The sequence below is a fragment of the Phyllobates terribilis genome, unplaced genomic scaffold, assembly GCF_046119375.1.
Source record: "Phyllobates terribilis strain yellow unplaced genomic scaffold, ASM4611937v1 Scaffold_5__5_contigs__length_657084704, whole genome shotgun sequence".
Lineage (NCBI taxonomy): Eukaryota > Metazoa > Chordata > Amphibia > Anura > Dendrobatidae > Phyllobates > Phyllobates terribilis.
Genome location: NW_027362765.1, coordinates 247,636,262 through 247,659,507, shown reverse-complemented (window position 1 = coordinate 247,659,507; position 23,246 = coordinate 247,636,262). Strand labels below are relative to the sequence as shown.

The 23,246-nt window shown below is 40.3% G+C and overlaps 1 protein-coding gene across 1 annotated transcript in view; it reads left to right on the top strand.

Annotated features, from left to right (window-relative positions):
• SEPTIN9 (septin 9) overlaps positions 1-23,246 on the top strand; it is a 321,204-nt gene that overhangs the window by 90,404 nt on the left and 207,554 nt on the right. Inside the window, exon 2 of the mRNA XM_073683981.1 lies at positions 9,697-9,756. Coding sequence (XP_073540082.1) covers positions 9,697-9,756 — 60 coding nt within the window. The remainder of the gene's footprint in view (positions 1-9,696; positions 9,757-23,246) is intronic.

The window sequence follows — 23,246 nt, the reverse complement described above, 5'->3', positions numbered from 1 at the left end:
GGGAGAAAAGAGAAAAGTACAAGAAGTACAGAATTAGACACGTCAGAGAATGAAGGGATATAATAGGATACTCGCTGCCCTGGTGGTGTAAGATAAAATAAGGACAGTGTCATGAATTTAGAATTAGCATTAAGCAATATACATGACTTCCCTCTGGTGGGAAAACAGAAATATTGCAAGCCTCATAGCATCTTGTTTGTTATAGTTTGTCTCATCAAAAACAAAAATCGACAGATATTTATCCTTATTGACAAAACTGTTTAGTTAATGAGATGAAAAAAAAAAAACTTGTATAACATATAGGTTGGAGCCATTTTACAGCCACCCATTTACACATCGCAAGGATGACATAGTATAGTTCTCCCCAAACCAGAACAGGGTATTTCTGGGAATAGCACCCATCAAAGATACTTGGGACTAACTGGTCCTAGGAATGGGCAGTATTTACTTGCAGTACACTATTGATTTTCACTTGTTGTTTTACCATTCCAAGTAGCACAAATAGTCACAAACTCCCTTGTATCTTCATCTATTCAAGCCACAGAACCAGCATGGTGAGTTCAGTCTTAAAGGGTTTGTCCACTACTAGGACAGTCCCTTCTTGATCTAAATGTTTGGCCAACTTCTTTACTCAGAAAAACAAAGCCCGACTAGGTTGGTTCTGTAAAGAGGTACTGATGATAGCATTTTCAAATAGGCTCTATAGCTGGCATGTTTCGGGGAGCACTATACTGTAGCTGGTCTTCTTCAGAGCAAGACTAAAGCTCATTGCAACATAGTGTTTATTAGCTACTCACATGTAGACTTTTGTGTTTTGGAGCATTGTCTTGAATATCATTCTTAATAGATTGCATTGGGTTTTATTGTTCAATGGATTTTCCCTTTCAGCATTCTACACACTATTAGTTTACATGTGTTAAATATAAGTGATATCTTGCTCCTTGTTTCTGCAGAGTTGCCACTTTATCTTTTCTTAGGGCTCTGAACTTTGTGAGGTCACCAGAAGAGAGAGAAAAAAACCTCCTGATAGTAACCCTCCTCCTCTGCTCTACCCCTCAAAGCTCCTTTGCTTTTTGCTATTCTCTTTTGAGTCCAGCTGTGGTCCAGAATTTGTTTTCAGCTGATGACCCTCACTATGGTGTAATGAAGACTTAGCAATAACTTTTAAAACAATGTTTTAAAGGAAACTGTTGTCCTATTTTAGGCATAAGTAATAATTGTATGATCTGTGAAAAATAAAATCCATCTCCTCAGTAGCCTCATGAGTCACCAGATGAAGGGTCTGCTGCATTCTCACTGCTGCACTCTTCATTCCTATTGGAATGCCTCAATTACACATTAGTAGCCAGTCCTTGACCAACAATGAATTTATTCCTCCACCCTAAAGACTTCTTTAACCCTACCAACCTGATATCTATCTATATCTATCTATCTATCTATCTATCTATCTATCTATCTATATATATATACACATTACTGTGCAAAGGCAAGTATGGAAAAAATGTTTCAAAATAAGATTGCTTTCAAAAATAGAAATGTTAATAATTTATTTTCATCAATTGACAAAATGCAAAGTTAATGAACGAAAGAGAAATCTAAATCAAATCAATATTTGGTATGACCACCCAATGCCTTCAAAACCACATTAAAGCATCTATTCTTCTAGGTACACTTACACAAGATTTTTAAGAGAATTCCGCAGGGAGATTACTCAAAACATCTTGGAAAACTAACCATAGATCTTCTATGGATGTAGGCTTGTGCAAATCCTTCTGTCTCTTTGTGTAATCCCACATAGATCCGTGATCAGGGCTCTGTGGGGGCCATGTCATCACTTCCAGGATTCCTTGCTTTTCTTTATGCTGAAGATAGTTCTTAAAGAATCATTCCCATAAAAGTTTTAATCTTCTTAATATATTGTAATTATCATACTATATAGCACTGTGTACTTACAATTGCTCATTTTGCATTTTTAACCAGCTGTCATGGGTGTGTCAGATGTAACAGACAGTCGCTCTGCTTCTGGCTGCAAAAGGTCAATTCGTTTGGCATTGTCGATGCCTTCTTAATCCTTCTGACTTTTGGACCCAGCGGCAACCTCCCTCCTGCTCTGAAGTTTATAAACTCTCAGTCTGCTTCAGGGAGTCACCGGTGATATTCTCATTTTCTCTTGTGAAGGCTTGGAGCTATAATGGCCTGCTAGCTTCCTCTCTGGTGCCCTTGGAGGATGTTTGGTGTTATCTCTCTGGTGTCTGCTCAAGCTAAGCTTTCCCCCTTTGTTTGTCTCCCTTGTTGTCTTTAGTTTATAGTTGGGACTGACCAGTACTCACCCCCTCCCTATTTAGGGCCTAGCTCTAGGGATATACAGGGCTTAGATTTCCTGCTAGGCAATTGGTGTGCAACCAATATAGGGATGGTAGGGTAGGCAGGGTGTTATTAGATCTAACTAGGTGTCTCCACTCCCCCTTTCTCTAGTGTCTGAGCTTCCTTCCCCTCATCGCTTCATGTTGCACTTAGTCTTTCCCACACTGTGCGTGACACCAGTTAATTCTTTTCTTTATGTAGAAACAGGAAGTCTCTTGTCCCTGCATTTATCTTTCACCTCCTTAACTCCTGAACCAACTGCTCCGCTCCGCCCCCTGCCAGAGACTTTAGCAGTGACTTACAACTTATACAGGGAAAACTGACATCCTGTTTCTACATAGAGCTTAGAAGTATTCAGCTAGTCAGGTTTTAATCACATGATGTCATAGACCTAATGGAAAAGAGAAGAATTAGCTGGGTAGAAAGGCAAAATGAACAATTGTAAGTACACTGTGCTATATAATATAATGACTGCAATATATTAGGAGGATAAAAATGTTGGTTGGGAGTGCTTCTTTAATCACATTGGCTGTACGTTTGGAGTTGTTGATCTGCTACATAAAAAATTTGAAGCCAATCAGACATCTAATGATATTGCATGTGGATGAACTGTATTTTTCATCATTTAGGACTCCAGTTATTTTGACCAAAATCCCGAATTCATTTGCTGAAATGCAGCCACAAACTTGAAAGGAACCTCCATCATACTTCACTGTTGCCTGCAGACACTCACTATTGTACCACTCTCAAGCCCTTTGGCAAAAACAGCCTTTTGCTACAGCTAAATATTTCAAATTTTGACTCAACAGTTGTGAGCACCTTCTGCCATTTTTTGCACCCCAATTCCTCTGTTGTTGTGCATAGTTGAGTCACTTTGCCTTGTTTCCATTTCGAAAGTATGGGTTTTGGTCATAATTTTTAGATCAAGACTACTTCTTTCTCTGAAAACAAAACATTGTAGTAGCTGGGTTCCACTGGTTGCTGCCAGTTCAGAGCTAATGGCACTGGTGGATATCTTCCAATTCGAGGGAAGTAAGCACTTTTCAGTATCAATGCTCTTCCGGCCGTCTCTGCCACTTCTTCTCCAGTACAGTTACTATCAGGGCTTGCTACCTCAGCAATCTTCCTATTACACACACTCCAGTAATGTGACTCCTGTCCTTTTTCTCTCTAAACAACTCACTAATCATCTCCGTAGGAAATCCCTTCTACTTCTTAAAAACTCCGCCCATCTACAGGGGTGGCTAACTATTACCTGCATCTATACTATGTCTTCACGTCTCCAACACAAGTGAATTTATCATACTTTTTGCAGAACATATTAATGGCATAAGCAATAGCATAAAACAACATAGAAATTGCAGCAATTGTAGTAACCATCATATCTTCACCACTACATTATACATAATCATCAACATCATCATCATATCTTCAGATGGTGTTTCTTCTTCAACTATATTATGACAGTCACATCAAATATTGATGGAAAAACATATCACTTCAGTTTTAGAATGCAACTCTTACTTTGCATCACTATTCCCACACCTGCCTAAAACTTTTGCACATTAATATATTTTTTATCTTCTCTCCTGTAATTTCCATTGATGCTGGCATTATGTTCTTAAACATACTTGTATATAATATAAGGTCTAAACGGTTTTCATTGCGCTGCTGGCTGACCATGTGGAAAAGACATCCCAAATCCAAAAGGGTTCCAATACAGGATTTTTTGCTTTTATTTCTTGTCTGTTACAAATTTAAATCAACGTGTTACGAAGTTTTAACCAACTTCTTCATCAGGACAGGATATGACAGATCTAAATATCAATTAGGCATCTGTAAGTGTCAGGGTTCACCATTCACCTTTATAACACTCTAAAACTTATACATTTTATCTACATCCCGATCTTTCACCACTTTCATCTATATAATGATGGTAAACATCTTGTCTTTTTTATTAAAAATGGAAAAGGACATATTTTAATCATTCAAAAAATATGTACAGTATGTGTCTCTGGCAAAACTCGATCATGCTTATTAGGAGCACATATTTATTTATTTATTTTGCTCACTTATATAGCGCCATTAATTCCACAGCGCTTTACAAACATATTGCAGAAGGCTAGCATTTTCACTGTGAGCCACGCACCGAAATTATTTGCCTCCCTAATTGGGATGGGGAGAGCAAAAACCCACAGGCACCCGACCTGCAGACCGTGATATCGACGCGAATATGCGCATTTTCAGCTGAAGGTAAACATGCAACCACCGTATCCACAAAATTCAACAGCGCAAATGACCCGACGGGGGTCCGACACGGGCAACACACCTCCCAGGAATGTTTCAAATTATCCCTAGCTAAAGGTGGAGAAATTGTCTATTGTGCATTATTATGCTCGGGGTTCCGAGACATTAACGGCACTTACTTCAATTATATGATTGTATCATTAATAATAATAATAATCTTTATTTTTATATAGCGCCAACATATTCCGCAGCGCTTTACATACATTATCAGCATTGTCCCCATTGGGACTCATAATGTACATTCCCTATCAGTATGTGTTTGGAGTGTGGGAGGAAACTGGAGAACCCAGAGGAAACCCACACAAACACGGGGAGAACAAACAAACGTTAACTTCTAGACAGTTGAAAAACGGACTATAACTAGAATCAATTAATTATACAAAAAGCATGCAAAATGAGCTACCAATCGAGTTTTAAATAACCCCATGATCGGATCCAAACCTGCCAGCTGGATCACTAGATGTATTCATGAACTATAGTCACTAGCTGCGAGAACCACACATCAGTTAATGGTGTCTCCCTTTAAGAATTTAATACCCAAAAATAGGGGGTATCTAAAAACTGAAGTACCATCACTGACTTTAGAGTGTAAGAAACGGACTAGGAAACATGAAACCGAGATCAGGAAAGAGAGTCCCGACAATTCAAACTTATCAAGAGCTCATTGGAACACAACATTTATAATATTTCTTATTAAGAAAGATTATAAATGTCTATATGGTTTTGATTAGCTGCTACAGCTAAGAATACAGGTTTTAATACGCCCTATCATAACATGTATTAACAATAGCAGCTCCACATACTTAATTCTACTCCATATTAAGTGATAAAAATATAAAATAATAATAATCAGAATTAAGTTTGGCAGGTTGGTTTGGCCCTCCACATCAGTCAGGGTCTCTCATGTCACCTCTTGGGAAAATTAGTTGCCCACCCCTGCTCTATGTAGTTCCTCCATTTTATATCAAACATATTGCAGTACAATGGACTACATGGTGGAAAGTTACTGGTATGAATCATTAGTGAAAGTGTTACAAACCGAAGTGGTATGAAACGTTTAAGAGGAGTAGTAGGTTATCAGCATTTAGCATGTGGGACTTAATTTTGAAGTGCAACCTCAAGTAGGTCAGAATAGCTCTGTAACAATGTTAATATTGTATGAAAAGGCTATTGTGTAATAGTGTTACTTCAATTCAACAACACAAATGCCTCTCAAATACAATGCATACATTTATCTATTACTCGTCAATGTGAACTACAACTTCTAAAATTTATGCACCAATATTCAAAGTCTAGAGGAAACACAGCATGCAGTCTATAGTTATATAGGTCAAAAATTGTGTGCAGATTTATCTCATAATATATCTTTAGAATATTCAAAGTTCTGTTTTTCTTATACAGAGATAAAAATCCCCTGCATATACAAAGCATTAAAGGAGAACATGTGGCAACCTGCAGCTGCCACTAGCCGGAGATTAAAAGTTTACAGCTAGTTATAATAGTTTTTTTATGCTCCCTCTACTGCTGGCTGCAAGCAACCAGAATGTTGTATTATAAAGGAAATCTGTCACCAGGTTTTTGCCACCTAATCTGAGAACAGCATAATGTAGAGACAAAGACAGAAATTCCAGTGATGTGTCACTAACTGGGCTGCTTGCTGTAGTTTTGATAAAATCACCGTTTTATCAGAAGGACTAGGTAACCTGCAACCATGTAGTCCTCCATACTTATCAGCTTTGTATAATCACATATATTCTCCACCACTGATTTGCAGCTTCCTTCACAGTGTAAGCTGTCAGTGGTGTGGGTGGGGTAATACAGAGCTCAGCCTTCAGTGATCTGCTAGATCTGCAGCAGATAACACAGGGATTTTATCAAAACTGCAGCAAGCAGCCCAATAATTGATATTGATCGTTGTAATCAGGGTCTCTGCCAATACATCAGGTTTCTCTCAAATGGAGTAGCAAAAACCTGGTGACAGATTCCCTTTAAAGAGGATATCATATCAAGAAAGATATTAAATGCTAAAATATTATCAAAGCAAGCGTAATAGTTGAACTAATAAAAAATAAAAAGGGTTTCTATTATAGCCATCTATTATGCAAATAGGTTCATCCTCTTTGACTGCAGCCTGATGTTGGCTCAAAGTGGTGAGGAAATTATATAATGGAAGACACACATTGGGTGCTTTCAAGTGCCTTTTTTTTTCTGCATTTTTTTATTGTGGCTGTTTTCAAACTTTAGACATGGTATTTTTTGTGGGTTTTTTTTTTTCAATTTGTGGCATTTTATGCCCATAGAAAGACATTTTTTATTTATTGTTTAAAAAATGCATGTAATAATGTGACATTTTTTTTCTTGTAGTGTTGATAATACACCTTTTTTTTTTCGTGAGAGATCTTTGAATCACATGATCAACAAATGACAAAATCAAAATAATGCTTTAAAACACAATAAAAAAAGCCCAAAAACTAATATATAAATGCCAAAGGAAAATGCATTTAGTAGGCCACGTTCATGAAGTTGCACGCTGCACAAAGCACTCAGTCGGAGGGGGGGTTATATCTTTATCTGGAAAAAGAGCATTCAAGTGCAATTCCTGATGTATAAATTTACCAGGCTAAATGATGGCCGTTTGGACTTTGTTTCTATTCCTTTCCGTTGGTGTCCATTTTTGTTGGATTAAAAAGAATAGTCAACTATTGCATTCCAAGAAAAGAAGGACACTCATGCAAAGGAGTTAAAACAGGGTACAAACATTCACCCCTACCCGTTACTCTCATTCAAGTAAGTGGAGAAATTAGAGGCACATATGAATGTTATTTTAAAGTGTTTTCACCATTAATCAATAATATTATATTATTTTACCCTTTATGGTATTGTGCCTTGCACTCATTCTTTACTGTTTTTCTATAAGTATGTGCTTTTTGGCCCGTTACTTTATGCTTACCATACATATGTAGGCTTATATGCTATTTTAAAGGGTAAAAATATACCCTGGGAAATGAACTGCTCAGTACAACACACTTTAAAAGTTTGAACATTGCCTTACATTTTTTTTTGCCAGAAAAAAAGTATGTGTGAAGGTACACGTACACTTGTTCTTTAGTTCTGCCTAGTATTGCAGTTCATAATGTCATACAGTACAGACCAAAAGTTTGGACACACCTTCTCATTTAAAGATTTTTCTGTATTTTCATGACTTTGAAAATTGTACATTCACACTGAAGGCATCAAAACTATGAATTAACACATGTGGTATTATATACTTAACAAAAAAGTGTGAAACAACTGAAAATATGTCTTATATTCTAGGTTCTTCAAAGTAGCCACCTTTTGCTTTGATGACTGCTTTGCACACTCTTGGCATTCTCTTGATGATCTTCAAGAGGTAGTCACCGGAAATGGTCTTCCAACAATCTTGAAGGAGTTCCCAGAGATGCTTAGCACTTGTTGGCCCTTTTGCCTTCACTCTGCGGTCCAGCTCACCCCAAACCATCTCGATTGGGTTCAGGTCTGGTGACTGTGGAGACCAGGTCATCTGGCGTAGCACCCCATCACTCTCCTTCTTGGTCAAATAGCCCTTACACAGCCTGGAGGTGTGTTTGGGGTCATTGTCCTGTTGAAAAATAAATGACGGTCCAACTAAACGCAAACCGGATGGAATAGCATGCCGCTGCAAGATGCTGTGGTAGCCATGCTGGTTCAGTATGCCTTCAATTTTGAATAAGTCCCCAACAGTGTCACCAGCAAAGCACCCCCACACCATCACACCTCCTCCTCCATGCTTCACTGTGGGAACCGGGCATGTAGAGTCCATCCGTTCACCTTTTCTGCGTCGCACAAAGACACGGTGGTTGGAACCAAAGATCTCAAATTTGGACTCATCAGACCAAAGCACAGATTTCCACTGGTCCAATGTCCATTCCTTGTGTTCTTTAGCCCAAACAAGTCTCTTCTGCTTGTTGCCTGTCCTTAGCAGTGGTTTCCTAGCAGCTATTCTACCATGAAGGTCTGCTGCACAAAGTCTCCTCTTAACAGTTGTTGAAGAGATGTGTCTGCTGCTAGAACTCTGTGTGGCATTGACCTGGTCTCTAATCTGAGCTGCTGTTAACCTGTGATTTCTGAGGCTGGTGACTCGGATAAACTTATCCTCAGAAGCAGAGGTGACTCTTGGTCTTCCTTTCCTGGGGCGGTCCTCATGTGAGCCAGTTTCTTTGTAGTGCTTGATGGTTTTTGCAACTGCACTTGGGGACACTTTCAAAGTTTTCCCAATTTTTCGCATTGACTGACCTTCATTTCTTAAAGTAATGATGGCCACTTGTTTTTCTTTACTTAGCTGCTTTTTTCTTGCCATAATACAAATTCTAACAGTCTATTCAGTAGGACTATCAGCTGTGTATCCACCAGACTTCTGCACAACACAGCTGATGGTCCCAACCCCCTTTATAAGGCAAGAAATCCCACTTATTAAACCTGACAGGGCACACCTGTGAAGTGAAAACCATTTCCGGTGACTACCTCTTGAAGCTCACCAAGAGAATGCCAAGAGTGTGCAAAGCAGTCATCAAAGCAAAAGGTGGCTACTTTGAAGAACCTAGAATATAAGACATATTTTCGGTTGTTTCACACTTTTTTGTTAAGTATATAATTCCACATGTGTTAATTCATAGTTTTGATGCCTTCAGTGTGAATGTACAATTTTCATAGTTATGAAAATACAGAAAAATCTTTAAATGAAGTGTGTCCAAACTATTGGTCTGTACTGTATGTAAAACATAGATTTTTGTTATCCAACAAGAGTAATCATAGAACTGCAATTTCTGCCAAAATATTTTATACTTTTCAGCTACAAACTTTTTCAATATTTAAAAAATAAAACAGTCGCAAATTCTAGAGGAGGGTCATCCAAGTTTTTTCATGAAGAAAATCACACATGTTCGTGTTGTGTGCCAATAGGTGAAATACTATTAAAAATTATTCATGTTAACATATTATAACCCGTTCGCCCTCATTTTATTTTAGGTGTCACAAGGACGACTAGTGGGCGACTACGCAAACTGAGCAGTGATGTAATTAGTCCAAGTAAGTGACTGTTCTGTTTTTGTATTAATGTCAGGCAACATAAAAAATTGTTAACATGTTCTGAAAATCGAGAAAACTTAATATATGGTAAGCATGAAATCTGTATTGATGTCAAAATGTTACAATGCCTCTCACAGTCCAGGAAGGTCCACTTTCACAGTCCTTCTGACACAAGTAGGAGGTTTTTACACAGGGAGCTGACGGTTGTTATTAAGCCAGCCCCCTTCTCTATCATGGATGACAGATTTTACATAACCTTAAATTGTTATGGATGATCTGGAGTTCTACTTCCTTCTCTCAGTGACAGTGGAGGACAATGCTATTCTATGCCATGCTGTCTAGTAAAAAATAACAGTAGCTTAGTGGACACCTGACAGACCGGTTTTCACTCAATATCCATCACAAACCCTATCTAAATGGAAGCCGTGATGCCAGTGTGATCCAAAATCCTTAACCTATATGTATGATACCACTATGATTCCACTAGACTTTCTGCCCCAGGCCCCTATACTTCATCCTTTCCTCTTGTTCACAGTGAACCGACTCCAGACTATGACTCACTTCTCTACAGGATCATACTATCCACTTGGTCGTCTCCCTCTCTTGCCACAGGACACCCACTGCTTCTTAGTCAGACCTAGGGTCTGCTACTGCTGCAGGATGGTCCCTATCTGACCCACTGCCAGGAAGTTCTCTGTTCGGCCCTCGCTTAGCTCCTCCCCTCTGGGATAGTACCTGCTATTAACTCTTTCTCTCCCTGTTAGCTATCTTGTGCTGGGTAGAATACAACTATATCAATAACTATATGAATCATTAAACATTTCAGACACCATAATACATAACATAATTTTACATATTCTCAAGTGGAAACGTGGGCAACTCCTCCACTTCCTTACAGATATACAGCAGTGATTGGCCGCAGTGGTCACTTGGTACAGCCAATGCAACAACCATCATACTGAATCTATACAAGTGATTGGGGCCTACTGTCCCTCTATATACCTTCAATTTCATAAAGTGGCAAGCTGCATTGGATGCCAAAAGTACCATCATATGTACCATCACATGTGTCATCCCAGTTACTTGAAAGGAACATTTAGTCATGTGCATACACTGACAGTGAAGGACCCCTGTGAAGGACTTGTGTCTGAGCCCTCCTCCCCATCTTTTAGGCCCCACTCGTGTATAAACACGCACATATTCATGCATATTCACATTAGGTATACGTATATAAAATATGTACATGCTAATACATTACACACAGATTTACACATTAAGTATATACATAGTACACAAATGCACACACATATAAATAACTTCCATGTATACACATAACACAGGCAATACTCGGCTTAGGAACATTCAGCTTACGTACAACCCCTAGTTACGAATGGTGGATGTTAAAATAAAAATAATACTCACCTCACTACTAACTTTCCGGCCGACATCTGGTCTTCTTCTTTTCGCATTTTTATTTTATTTACTTATGTAGCGCCACTAATTCCACAGTGCTTTACATACATTATAATGACTATCCCCATTGGGGCTCACAATCACAAAAGTGTCGAATAGACCTGCAACATGACTGGGACCCCTGTGTGGCAGCACAAGTGATTTGTCTGCTCTGGTCATGCCCAAATTGAATAGATGAATTTTGTGGATAGAAGTTAATTCAGAAAAAAAAAACAGAATAGATATTCAGTGACTTAGACCTAATATCTTAGCTTATATATTTGTTCTGAATTACTTACAAAGCTCAAATCACCTTCTCATATAGTTCATGTTTGCAGAGATATAAAAGAGCTCTATATAGCGTAAGAATTAGGGGTCCTCTAATTAAACATTATCACATGACATTCTACAACAGATCTTTGTTTGAGTCTGGTTTTATCGTGTTAAAAATTGATTTTACATGCCACTTTCATGTTATTATGTCCTTATTCTTATAGACCCACATTGCTTTACTCAATATTACAACAATAAAACCATTGATGCTATTACAGAAAAACAATCTATTCATGACTAAAGTTCTGTGAGTTTATCTATAGGGAATTTGTATGTGAAATTTACATTTCCTTCACACTTATTTTTACATCATTTTTTTTAGCTTGCAAAATAGAAAATTAATGTGCTTTTTTTTACCAGCATTTTGTTTTTTTCCTTGTTGGACAGGACATTTTTTTATGGGAAAAAAACCCCATAAAAACACATTACATAGAGCATGCCGCATTTGGAGAAAAATGTCAGGGGCAAAAACACCACAAAAACATTGTTTGTTAAGTGTTTTTTTTGCGATTTACTGCCATTTCCAAAAAAACACAAAGTGTGAAACCAACCTTAAAGGGAATTTGTCATCATGTTTTTGCTATGTAATCTGAAGACAGCAGGAGATAGGGGCTGAAACACAGATTTCAGTGATGTGTTACTTATCAGGCTGTGTGCTGTTTACTTACCATGAAGGTTTTATCACCAGGACTTTATCATTGCTTAGACCAGCTGGCATATGCTTGCTGTACTGACCACGCCCCCTCCTATGATAAGCAGCTCACTGTCAATAGACTATGTACACAGAAAGCTGTGGTGTGGGCGGGGTTAGCTTTCTCAGCTCTGCTTCATGCTACATCTAAAAATTTGGATTATGTCACAACTGCTGCACCCAGTAAACTAACTGATACATCGTTAAATTCAGGGTCTATATTTCTACATTATGCTGCTCTCAGATGAAATAGCAAAAACCTGGTGACAAATTCCCTTTAAATAGTAATTATTGGAGGAGACGATGGCACATTAATTATTACATAAATTGAGGCCCTTGTCTTGTTATAATTTATTTTTGGGATCCCACTGCCCAAACTGTAGAATAGCGGTATATGGATTGCCATGTGACTAGTAACCGGTGGTATGCAAGCACCTCACTTCCCTCAGCAATACTAGAATGTGCTAGCTACACAAATAGAAAAGCATTCAAATGAATCATCACAAGATCAAATTTTCTGCCAACTGGACAATTCTTGCTTGCATACTGTTTGGCTGAAGATGAGAATCATTTGCCAGCAAAAAAAAAAAACAGCCAACCAGATCTTCTGTTTCTCCAAAATAAATTGAAATTGACAGGACTGAAACAGTTGCTAAGAAATACTATAATATTGTGCACCAAAGAATAAGTTGTACAAAAAGCGGACTATGTTTCTCAAACCATGAAGGTCTTTTGTCATATGTGGCTCAAAAACGTTAGCAGCAGATCTCTAAAGCACTTGTCACCAAATTTCTAAATACAGACTGCATACATCATTATACAGATCTCTTGTGCTGGAGTACTCACTTTCAAAACCCATTTTTGAAATTTTAAGCCAAATTTCAACCCATTTAGCCTGACTGATGGTCAGGCTGGAAGAGTCAAGACTTAAAACATTTAGGCTCATTATCTCTCTTACTTGAGCTGTACTCATAAAATGCTAATTTCATGAATTTTTAAAGCAAATACATAACCCTCATTAGGTCTAAGATTTAATTATATATGCAGTTTGTATCATGAAATTAGTTCTGCTTTAAAGAGAACCTCTCAATAACAAAACCCCTCAACTAGCAGAGGTAGTGAAAAATAAAGCAGTGTAAAACATTATGAAAGATATGTATTCTAGTGCTATCCACTGCGCTGTGTCGCCAAAAGATGGCTTTTATTGATATGCAAACTGGGTTTGCAAGTGCACGTGGAAGAACATTATTGCACTTGCAGATATGGCTTCTCTTTGCTTTCTTTCCCCACCAATGCTGTCCCATGCTTCTTGACTGACAGCAAAGACAAAGGTGCTGCTGCAAAAAGTTACCTCTGCACTCCACTGTGAATCAAGAAGTAAAAAATGGGTGGCATTGCCAATAGGGAGAAGTGAAAAGGAGAAATTGACCGCAACTGAACTTGTGGACCTAGTTTGCATATTTCATAACATTTTACTCTGCCCTACCGAGGACTACACTGTACCTCTACTTGCGCAGGGGTAGTGTACCACCAGGTTCCCTTTAAACTCTGTAAGTTGGTAAATTGGGCCACCATGTTCAGACTTGTTTTCCAGCACAGATGCTCGATCGGATTGAGATCTGGAGAACCCAAAGGCCAAGTCAACACCTTGAACTCTCTAACATGCTTGTAAAATAATGTCTGTTCAGTTTTTACAGTATTGTAGGGCGCAGTATCCAGGTAAAAGAGGCCACTGCCATTTGAGAATATTGTTGCCATGATAGGATGTAGATAGTTGTGGGAAGCACGGTGGCTCAATGGTTAGCACGGTTGCTTTGTAGCGCTGGGTTTAAATCATATCAAGGACAACATCTGCAAGGCGTTTGTATGTTCTCCCCTTGTTTGTTTGGGTTTCCTCTGGGTACTCTGGTTTTCTCCCACATTCCAATGACATACTGGTAGGGAATTTAGATTAGATTGTGAGCCCCATTAAGGAACAGCGATGAAAATGTCTGTAAAGTGGAAGATGATGGCGCAAACTAAGCAAAGCTAAATAAATAAAATAAATAACAATAGTCTGTAAAAAATATTTAGGTAAGTAGTGTGTCAGGGATCACCACAGCGACGACACCGAGGAGATCACGCAATATCTCGCCATGCCGTCACTATGTCCGTATTTTGCACAGAATCGCGAGCACACGATCCAGACTACTCGCTACGTGGGTATCGGCAAGCGACCAGTGAGAGTATGGCGTCACACCTCTGGGTTCCAAAGCATGGAATACGTGTTTACGCCCCCGTTCTGTTACTGTCAGCTTCTCGATAGCCCGATTATTAATATTCTCTGCCACCACTGGTCGAGTTTGAAATATAATACAGGCCTGGCAGGACGCCTGCGTTTGGTAGCGTATATGGCTTCGGGGAAGGGAATGATTACAGGACAAAAGAAACAGAACTATTAAATTTTATATTTAATCCAAAAGGGAGGCAGTGTTTAGGAAAAATATATACACAAGGATATTACAAAGGAGACATAAAAATACATAAGCAGTTACATAAAATAAACAGAATAAAAGAAGAAACTTACACTATAAAGTTTGCTGCGACGATTCAATATACAGTTATATGAAAAAGTTTGCAACAGCTATTTCAGTTTGATATATGTAATAACTGTTGGACACAGTAATGTTTCTGCCTTGAAATGAGGTTTATTGTACTAACAGAAAATGTGCAATCTGCATTCAAACAAAATTTGACAGGTGCATAAGTATGGGCACCCTTATCATTTTCTTGCTTTAAATACTCCTACCTACTTTTTACTGACTTACTAAAGCACTTTTTTGGTTTTGTAACCTCATTGAGCTTTGAACTTCATAGCCAGGTGTATGCAATCATGAGAAAAGCTACTTAAAGTGGCCACCTGCAAGTTGTTCTCCTGTTTGAATCTCCTCTGAAGAGTGGCATCATGGGCTCCTCAAAACAACTGTCAAATGATCTGAAAACAAAGATTATTCAACATAGTTGTTCAGGGGAAGGATACAAAAAGCTGTCTCATAGCTGTGAGGAACATAGTAAGGAAATGGAAGAACACAGGGACAGTTCTTGTTAAGGCCAGAAGTGGCAGGCCAAGAAAAACATCAGAAAGGCAGAGAAGAAGAATGGCGAGATCAGTCAAGGACAATCCTCAGACAACCTCCAGAGAGCTGCAGCATCAACTTGCTGCAGATGGTGTCACTGTGCATCGGTCAACTATACAACGCACTTTGCACAAGGAGAAGCTGTATGGGAGAGTGATGCGAAAGAAGCCGTTTCTGCAAGCACGACACAAACAGAGTCGGCTGAGGTATGCAAAAGCACATTTGGAGAAGCCAATTTCTTTTTGGAAGAAGGTCCTGTGGACTGATGAAACCAAGATTGAGTTGTTTGGTCATACAAAAAGGCGTTATGCATGGCGGCAAAAAAACACAGCATTCCAAGAAAAACACTTGCTACCCACAGTAAAATTTGGTGGAGGTTCCATCATGCTTTGGGGCTGTGTGGCCAATGCCGGCACCGGGAATCTTGTTAAAGTTGAGGGACGCATGGATTCCACTCAGTGTCAGCAGATTCTTGACAATAATGTTCAAGAATCAGTGATAAAGTTGAAGTTACTCAGGGGATGGATCTTTCAGCAAGACAATGATCCAAAACACCGCTCCAAATCTACTCAGGCATTCATGCAGAGGAACAATTACAATGTTCTGGAATGGCCATCCCAGTCCCCAGACCTGAATATCATTGAACATCTGTGGGATCATTTGAAGAGGGCTGTCCATGCTCGGCGACCATCAAACTTAACTGAACTGGAATTGTTTTGTAAAGAGGAATGGTCAAAAATACCTTCATCCAGGATCCAGGAACTCATTAAAAGCTACAGGAAGCGACTAGAGGCTGTTATTTTTGCAAAAGGAGGATCTACTAAATATTAATGTCACTTTTCTGGTGAGGTGCCCATACTTATGCACCTGTCAAATTTTGTTTGAATGCAGATTGCACATTTTCTGTTAGTACAATAAACCTCATTTCAAGGCAGAAACATTACTGTGTCCAACAGTTATTACATATATCAAACTGAAATAGCTGTTGCAAAAACACCAATTTTAAAAAAACATTAAGCTTAAGATTAATAGGGGTGCCCAAACTTTTTCATATAACTGTAGGTGGAGGAGGGGCTCCCCAGTTGGATTTGAGTGTTATCAAACACGACCCGTTGCTTATAATCCTTATACCCCTGTGCTCCTGTATTCTCCATGGGTTCTCTTATACCTAAGGGGAGATCTGTCCACAAGCCCCTTGTGGTGACATCATGTGGGCTAGTCTCCAGCCTGCACATTTTTATTAAAAACGCTAACTTTTGCGATAACTCATCGCTCGTTGATCGCAGAAGCTTGCAAACTACGCCATTTTTCCCGTTATGATTTTACCTGCATTTTGAGATGACACATCGCATAGTTGCTGTCCGCGATTCTGTTGCTTTTGCGCTATAGCCCCCTGATGTTGCTTACAGCAGTGAGAAACTATGGATACATTCCTCGACTGTCCCTGCCACTAAAAATATAGGCACCCGTTATTGTCGGACGTATGAAACTTACAATATTTCATATTTCGTTTTGGTGTCGAAGTGTCTATAAATGTCTGTTTGAAGCTCGGAAAACAAGCTCCAACAGTTACATGTGAATTATTGCAATCCTGCCACTAATTACCGCATGCGTCTTTCGGGGACAAGTTGCTCGCATTCTAAGTAGCTTGGTGGCACCTCTTGGCTGCCATTTGTTTGTGTAAGCTTTTACTCATGGCTGTGTTAATTGGGGCTTTGTGCTGAGATTTTTATGGAGACAAGCTTTGTACTGACCTAAAGGGGAATAAGGGAGAAATGGTCAATATCTACGACAGACTTTCAATATTCCTCAATATTTCCTTGACATAGTGAATGTCAAAATAACATCCCGATTAATGCCAAGGTCTAGGGATTCCCATCAGAACCTTGTTTACACCATCAACAGACCTTGTTCTATCCCATAGTGCATGCTGGTACCATCTAATAATAATAATCTTTTTATTTATATAGCGCCAACATATTTCGCAGCGTTTTACAATTCAGACAATTTGCAGACATTATGGGCACTGTCCCCATTGCGGCTCACAATCTACATTCCCTATCAGTATGTCTTTGGAGTGTGGGAGGAAAATGGAGAACCCGGAAGAAACCCACGCAAACACAGAGAGAACATGCAAACTCCTTGCAGATGTTGTCCTTGGTAGGATTTGAACCCAGGACCCCAGTGCTGTAAGGCTGCAGTGCTAACCACTGAGCCACCGTGCGGCCCAGCTGGGGTCCTGGGTTCAAATCTTACCAAGGACAACATCTGCAAGGAGTTTGTATATTTCAAGCAAACAACACACAATGCACCCAACCATCCGCATGAGCAGGCCAATATTTCGCAATTCCAACCCTCAAAACACCCCAACAGGTCATGTTTCCCTTAATATTGCACAGGTAATGGCATTATTATTATTATCAAGGCATCAGAAATTTATACAGGTTCTCTCACCTGTGCAATACTAAGAAAATCCTGAAAACATGATCTGTTTGGGAGTTTTGAGTACTGGACTTGAGAAAAACTGGACCATGCCACCTTATTTCAGTACTCCATGGTAGTTCTGATGCCCATTGTAGGCCTCTTGTTGGTGGACAGAAGTTCGTGGGATATTCTGATCTGTAACTATGCAGATCCATTTTCAGAAAACTGTAATGCACTTTGCCACAGATTCTCAAATGACTGGGCCATTCACACACATGAATATGCTTTGATCTAAACCATTCCATTGTAGCTCCAGCAGTAGGTTTAGGGTTGTAGTCCTGCTAGAAGGTGCACCTATCTCCCAGTCTCAAGTCTTTTTCAGTTTCTAAGAGGTTTTCCTCCAATATTGTCCTGTTTTTTGCTTCATCCATCTTCCCATCAACTCTGACCAGCTTCCCTGTCCCTGCTGTGGCCAGATTCTCCCACCAGAACTGAGGATCAATGCATCTCTTCCACAGTCACCATGGGCCTCTTGGCTGTTCTCTAATTAGTGCTGTCCTTGCTTGGGATGCCAATTTAGGTGGACGGCCATTTCTTGGTAGGTTTGCAGTTGTACCATACTCCTTCCATTTTTGAATGATGGATTGAACAGTGCTCAGTAGATGTTCAGAGCTTTTGCTTTTTTTTATAGCCTAACCCTACTATATTCTTCTCCACAACTTTATCCATGATCTGTCTGATGTGTTTTCATGATGCTGTTTGATCTCTAATGTTGTCAAACAAGCTCTGAGGCCTTCACAGAACAGCTGTAGTTATACTGAACATAAATTACACACAGATGGAGTCAATTTACTTATTATGTGACTTCTGGAGGCAATTGGTCACTCAGGATTTTATTTGATTACAGGGGGCTGAATACAAAAGCACATCACAATTTTTTTTAGATTAATATTTTTTTAAATAATTAGAAAACCATGTATCATTTCCTTTATATTTCACAAATACTTGCATAGTGTTGGTATATCACATAAAATCCCAATAAAATACATTTAATTTTTTAGGTGTAGCATGAAAAAAAATGTGAAAAGTTGACAGGTTATGACTAGTTTTTCAAGACACACTGCATAGTGTATGTGTCCACATATTATCACGTTCAAGGAGGTATGGTGTAAAGGGAGAGCCCCATTTCAAAGTGCAGAAAACACCTCCACACATGACATTTCAAGATCCTGAATGTTTGCTTTTATCGTTATGTATCCAAGTAACACGTAAGACAGCTCACAGGGCAACAGCTGTCTAATGCAAAAGGTGCTGGACGAAGTAGCGGTTCGTGTTCTCTGTGGACCCTAATACAGTCCAAGCCAGGAATTCAAAGAAATGTAAATCATTCTGTAACCCTTTATCTAAGAATAATAGGATTCCTGTTGTGGATTGTAATAATGTAGAACAAGTGAGAGATACTGGATTTCTAGACTGTTCAAATTGTTGTAATTCTACTCCAGGAAGTCAGACTGAACATGAAATGGCTATTGTGCCAATTGTTTGGGCTGGCACTGCGTCCATCTTCTACCAAGTGATTCATGGTGTTTTGAGGAGCCGTTGGTTCAGCACTTGGTTGACGTCCATATTTCAGTTCGCCTGCATGTCCATGCTATATTTCAAATCTTGTTTTCGCAGGGTCTGAGATTGTGAATAATACTCAGACCTCACTTTTATTTTGCTGTGTTGCCATTTCTATATATGTGATCATCTGCAGCCAATTTTTGCTACTTTTTCTGCTGTATATGCAGTGTTTGTACCCATAAACCTCAAGACTTTTTGGCCATTTTTTGGATTATTTATCACAAATCCGTAATTTTAAAGTAGGACCATGGCCCATCGGCCTTGTCAGTGGTCCATGATTAGTAGGCTTGGCGTGACATCATGCTTGTATCCTACCTCAACAATGAAGTTGCACTGGTCCTACCAATAAGCTCTGGCTATGGATCACGTAGGAGGTTTGTAGTGCTCTGGTCTGGCAGCCACAAACTATGAAAACCGTCAATCTTTTTGTTGAAATCAACCTTATTTATAAAATAACAGAAATTTTACCAAAAAGATTCCTCCCCTTACAACGTGGCTAAGCATTGTGTGAGCCTTATTTGATAGCCACATAGCTATCATCTGCGACGTCTGGTTCATACAAGGAAAAGCTGATCTTCAGATTTATTGAGCTAAACACATGGCAGTAGAAGATTTTGGAAAAGACGACAGACACACTCTTCTAAATATAGATTACAGTGATTTCTATTTTAAACCAATATAACCACAGATCCAGTATAACTCGCTGCAGGTGTAACATCAAAGTACCATCTCTCAGCTTTTTCACATTTGTTCTGCTAGGATCAGGCCAAATCAATTGGTTTCCACCACTTTAACCCCTGTCGCTGCAAGTTCCTGCAAGACAACACAAAAATGTACTGTGTTTGAGGGGTTAAATAGCAAGCGGCCAATGTAATCCCTGCATTCTGGCCAAGGATTTAGCAATGGAACAGTATAATTGCTAACAGGTACAGCAGGATCCCTCACTGTAACAATGTATTACACATTGGCAGACTGTGCAGTGATTTTAGCTGGAGAACCAGCTTTTCTGAGAGGGGTGGGTTATGTGGATCTCCATACACTCACACACATACATATACACTACACATATGTGTGATTAGCGCAGACGTTAGCGCACCATTAGTGAATCCAGGCTGTTTCAAACACAAGGAGCTCTGGCATAATTGATGCAATAGTAAGCTATATAATTCTTGGACGATGCAGTGGTCATGGCTTTGCTGAGCTGGCGACAGGACTGAAAGAGTGAAAGAGAGAAGAGGGAGAGGTGGGGGGGGGAGAGCAGAGAATATGAACATTGAAAGGAATGAGAACTAGGGAGTTGGGAGAGGAACAATTAGGAGAGAAAGGAAAAAAAGTTGAGGGAAAGACTGAAACAAGGGCTGTAAGATGCAGAAAATGTATATCGTTTTCTATACCAGCTCCTTTTATATTGTATGATTACATATTTATACTGTTGACTTGAAGGCACACAGGGCACCATCGGAGATGTTATATGGGCACAACCATTGTATCAGCACACATTTCCAATAATGTTACCCAACAGAAGCATAGCAACGGAGAGCTCCTTTAGCCTGTTACTCAACATAAAAGATGTCAAGAAGCAAAAAGATTTAAAAAAAAAAGAATAAAAATGAAGGATGCATTGTGCAAAAAACTAAAAAGTGTCAGCCACAGGGAAGACTGGTGAGAGGTGTCATGGCAAGAGACAACTAAACTAAAAAGTGTCAGCCACAGGGAAGACTGGTGAGAGGTGTCATGGCAAGAGACAACTATTTCAGACATGGAATGAAGATATTCAAGGCATTTTCAGGGTGACAGGATAACAGCTGGGAGCTGGCATACATCCAGGGACAGGTAACCCCTTGCTGGAGAATGAGAAAAGCAGAGCAGAGGGCAAGGAGGAGGAGGAAGGGCTCAGTCTAATCTGAGGAGAGAGGGGTGATGAAAAGGTAACACATTCTGTACCATGCATATTGAACTGAGAAGAAATAAGAGGGGGTGAGGTGATGAGAGAGGGTAACTCTGGTCTTGACCTTGATGTGGAATGCATAGGGTTCAGCTGAGGTGTACCACTTGGATCCATTCTATATTTTATAACTGTTTGGCTTGCAGTGATGCACTTAGAAAAAAAGATTCAGGCTGTTCACTATTTGTCCGGACACAACATATTGATGACCTATCCAAAGGATTGGTCATCAAAATGAGATCGGTGGGTGGTACTCCCACCGATCAGATGGTGTTAATCCTGGTGGTCATCTGATGTCAGCACTTTGAACGTGTTGAATGTGTAGCAGCCACTGCTGGGTATTGCAGAGCCATCTGATGTAAGCACTTTGAACGTGTTGAATGTCGAGATGACTCGCCCAGGGGGATATGGGGGAATCGGTACCCGGACCTTTACCTCCTTGGGATGTCACGGCAGTCGGCTCCCGGGCCCGTACTCTGGGGTCACTCTTTAAAAGGGGTTTGTTAACAGTTTTGTCTTGTGACGCCACCTGTGCTTCCCGGTAATGGATACCGGCGCTGCTGCAGACCTCCGGGGGTGATGGGATGGCAGCTCGGATGTTTCTGCTCCCCACAGGCGGAGCGGGCCCCCGGAGCAGGGTTGATGGAAGGGATGCAGGTGAGAGGTGGCCCGGTCGGTCCAGGAGAATGACGGACATGCACACAGGGGATTCACTTCAGTACCTTTACTGGTGTAACAGCAGGTATGGTCCAGGGTACCTAGGAGGAAGGGTGCACTTCTGGACTCTCCCCAGTGAGCGGGTAATAGGCCTCCTGGTCCGTGTCTTCCTCTCTAAAGCTTCTGGCCAGCCTGGAACTAGGCCTAGCTTCTACGCTGTTTCACTCTCTCACCTGTCTGCTTGGTAATGGAACTTTTCTCTGGCAACCACTATCCCTGGATGCTAGGGCCTGCATGGTTCCTAGTTCTGTAAAATAATGGTAGCTTCAGGTTGACCAGGGGTCTGGAATCCTCCTGGTATGCCGGTTGTCCCTACTGGGTGTAGAGGACCCTTTAGGCGCGGACCCGGTGTCCGGCTTGTGTCCTGGGGTGAGCTTCAGATGCTCCTCTGCCCCCTTAACTTCTCTCTCCTCTCCTTGCCTCGGCCACACTCGGGGCCCTCAATATAGCAGCAGACGTGCTGCTCCTTCACTGATCTAAAGTGTCAGCACACTCTGACTACCTAACTCCACCCTCCAGTATATATATCCCTAACAGGGCTCCCTCTGGTGGTATGAGGTGGAAGGGTGGAGGTGTCTGTTATGTAATGAGGGCCTCTGGTGGAGAAGTCCATCCATGCACCCTTTTGGGTCCTGTGGTACCTGTAATAGCAGAGTGCCACATAGCAGCCACTGCTGGGTATTGCAGAGTCATCTGATGTAAGCACTTTGAATGTGTTGAATGTGTAGCAGCCACTGCTGGGTATTGCAAGAGTCATCTGATGTAAGCACTTTGAACGTGTTGAATGTGTAGCAGCCACTGCTGGGTATTGCAGAGTCATCTGATGTAAGCACTTTGAATGTGTTGAATGTGTAGCATCCACTGCTGGGTATTGCAAGAGTCATCTGATGTAAGCACTGTGAACGTGTTGAATGTGCAGCAGTCACTGTTGGGTATTGCAGGATAACTCCTATTCAAAATAATAAGAGCTGATCTACTGTACCTGACAGCGGCAGCTACATATTGAATACTTTGCAGCTTCGTTCTAAATTTTTACAACAGGCAGCCCTGTGGCGCAAATAACAGCTGATTAGTGGGGGTGCCAGGTGTTGGACTGCCACCAATCTCATATGAATGCATCCAAGATAGCAACTCCAGTGGCATAGGGTGCAATAGCAAAGTCTAAACACTGCACAGGGAAGGCAGAAGA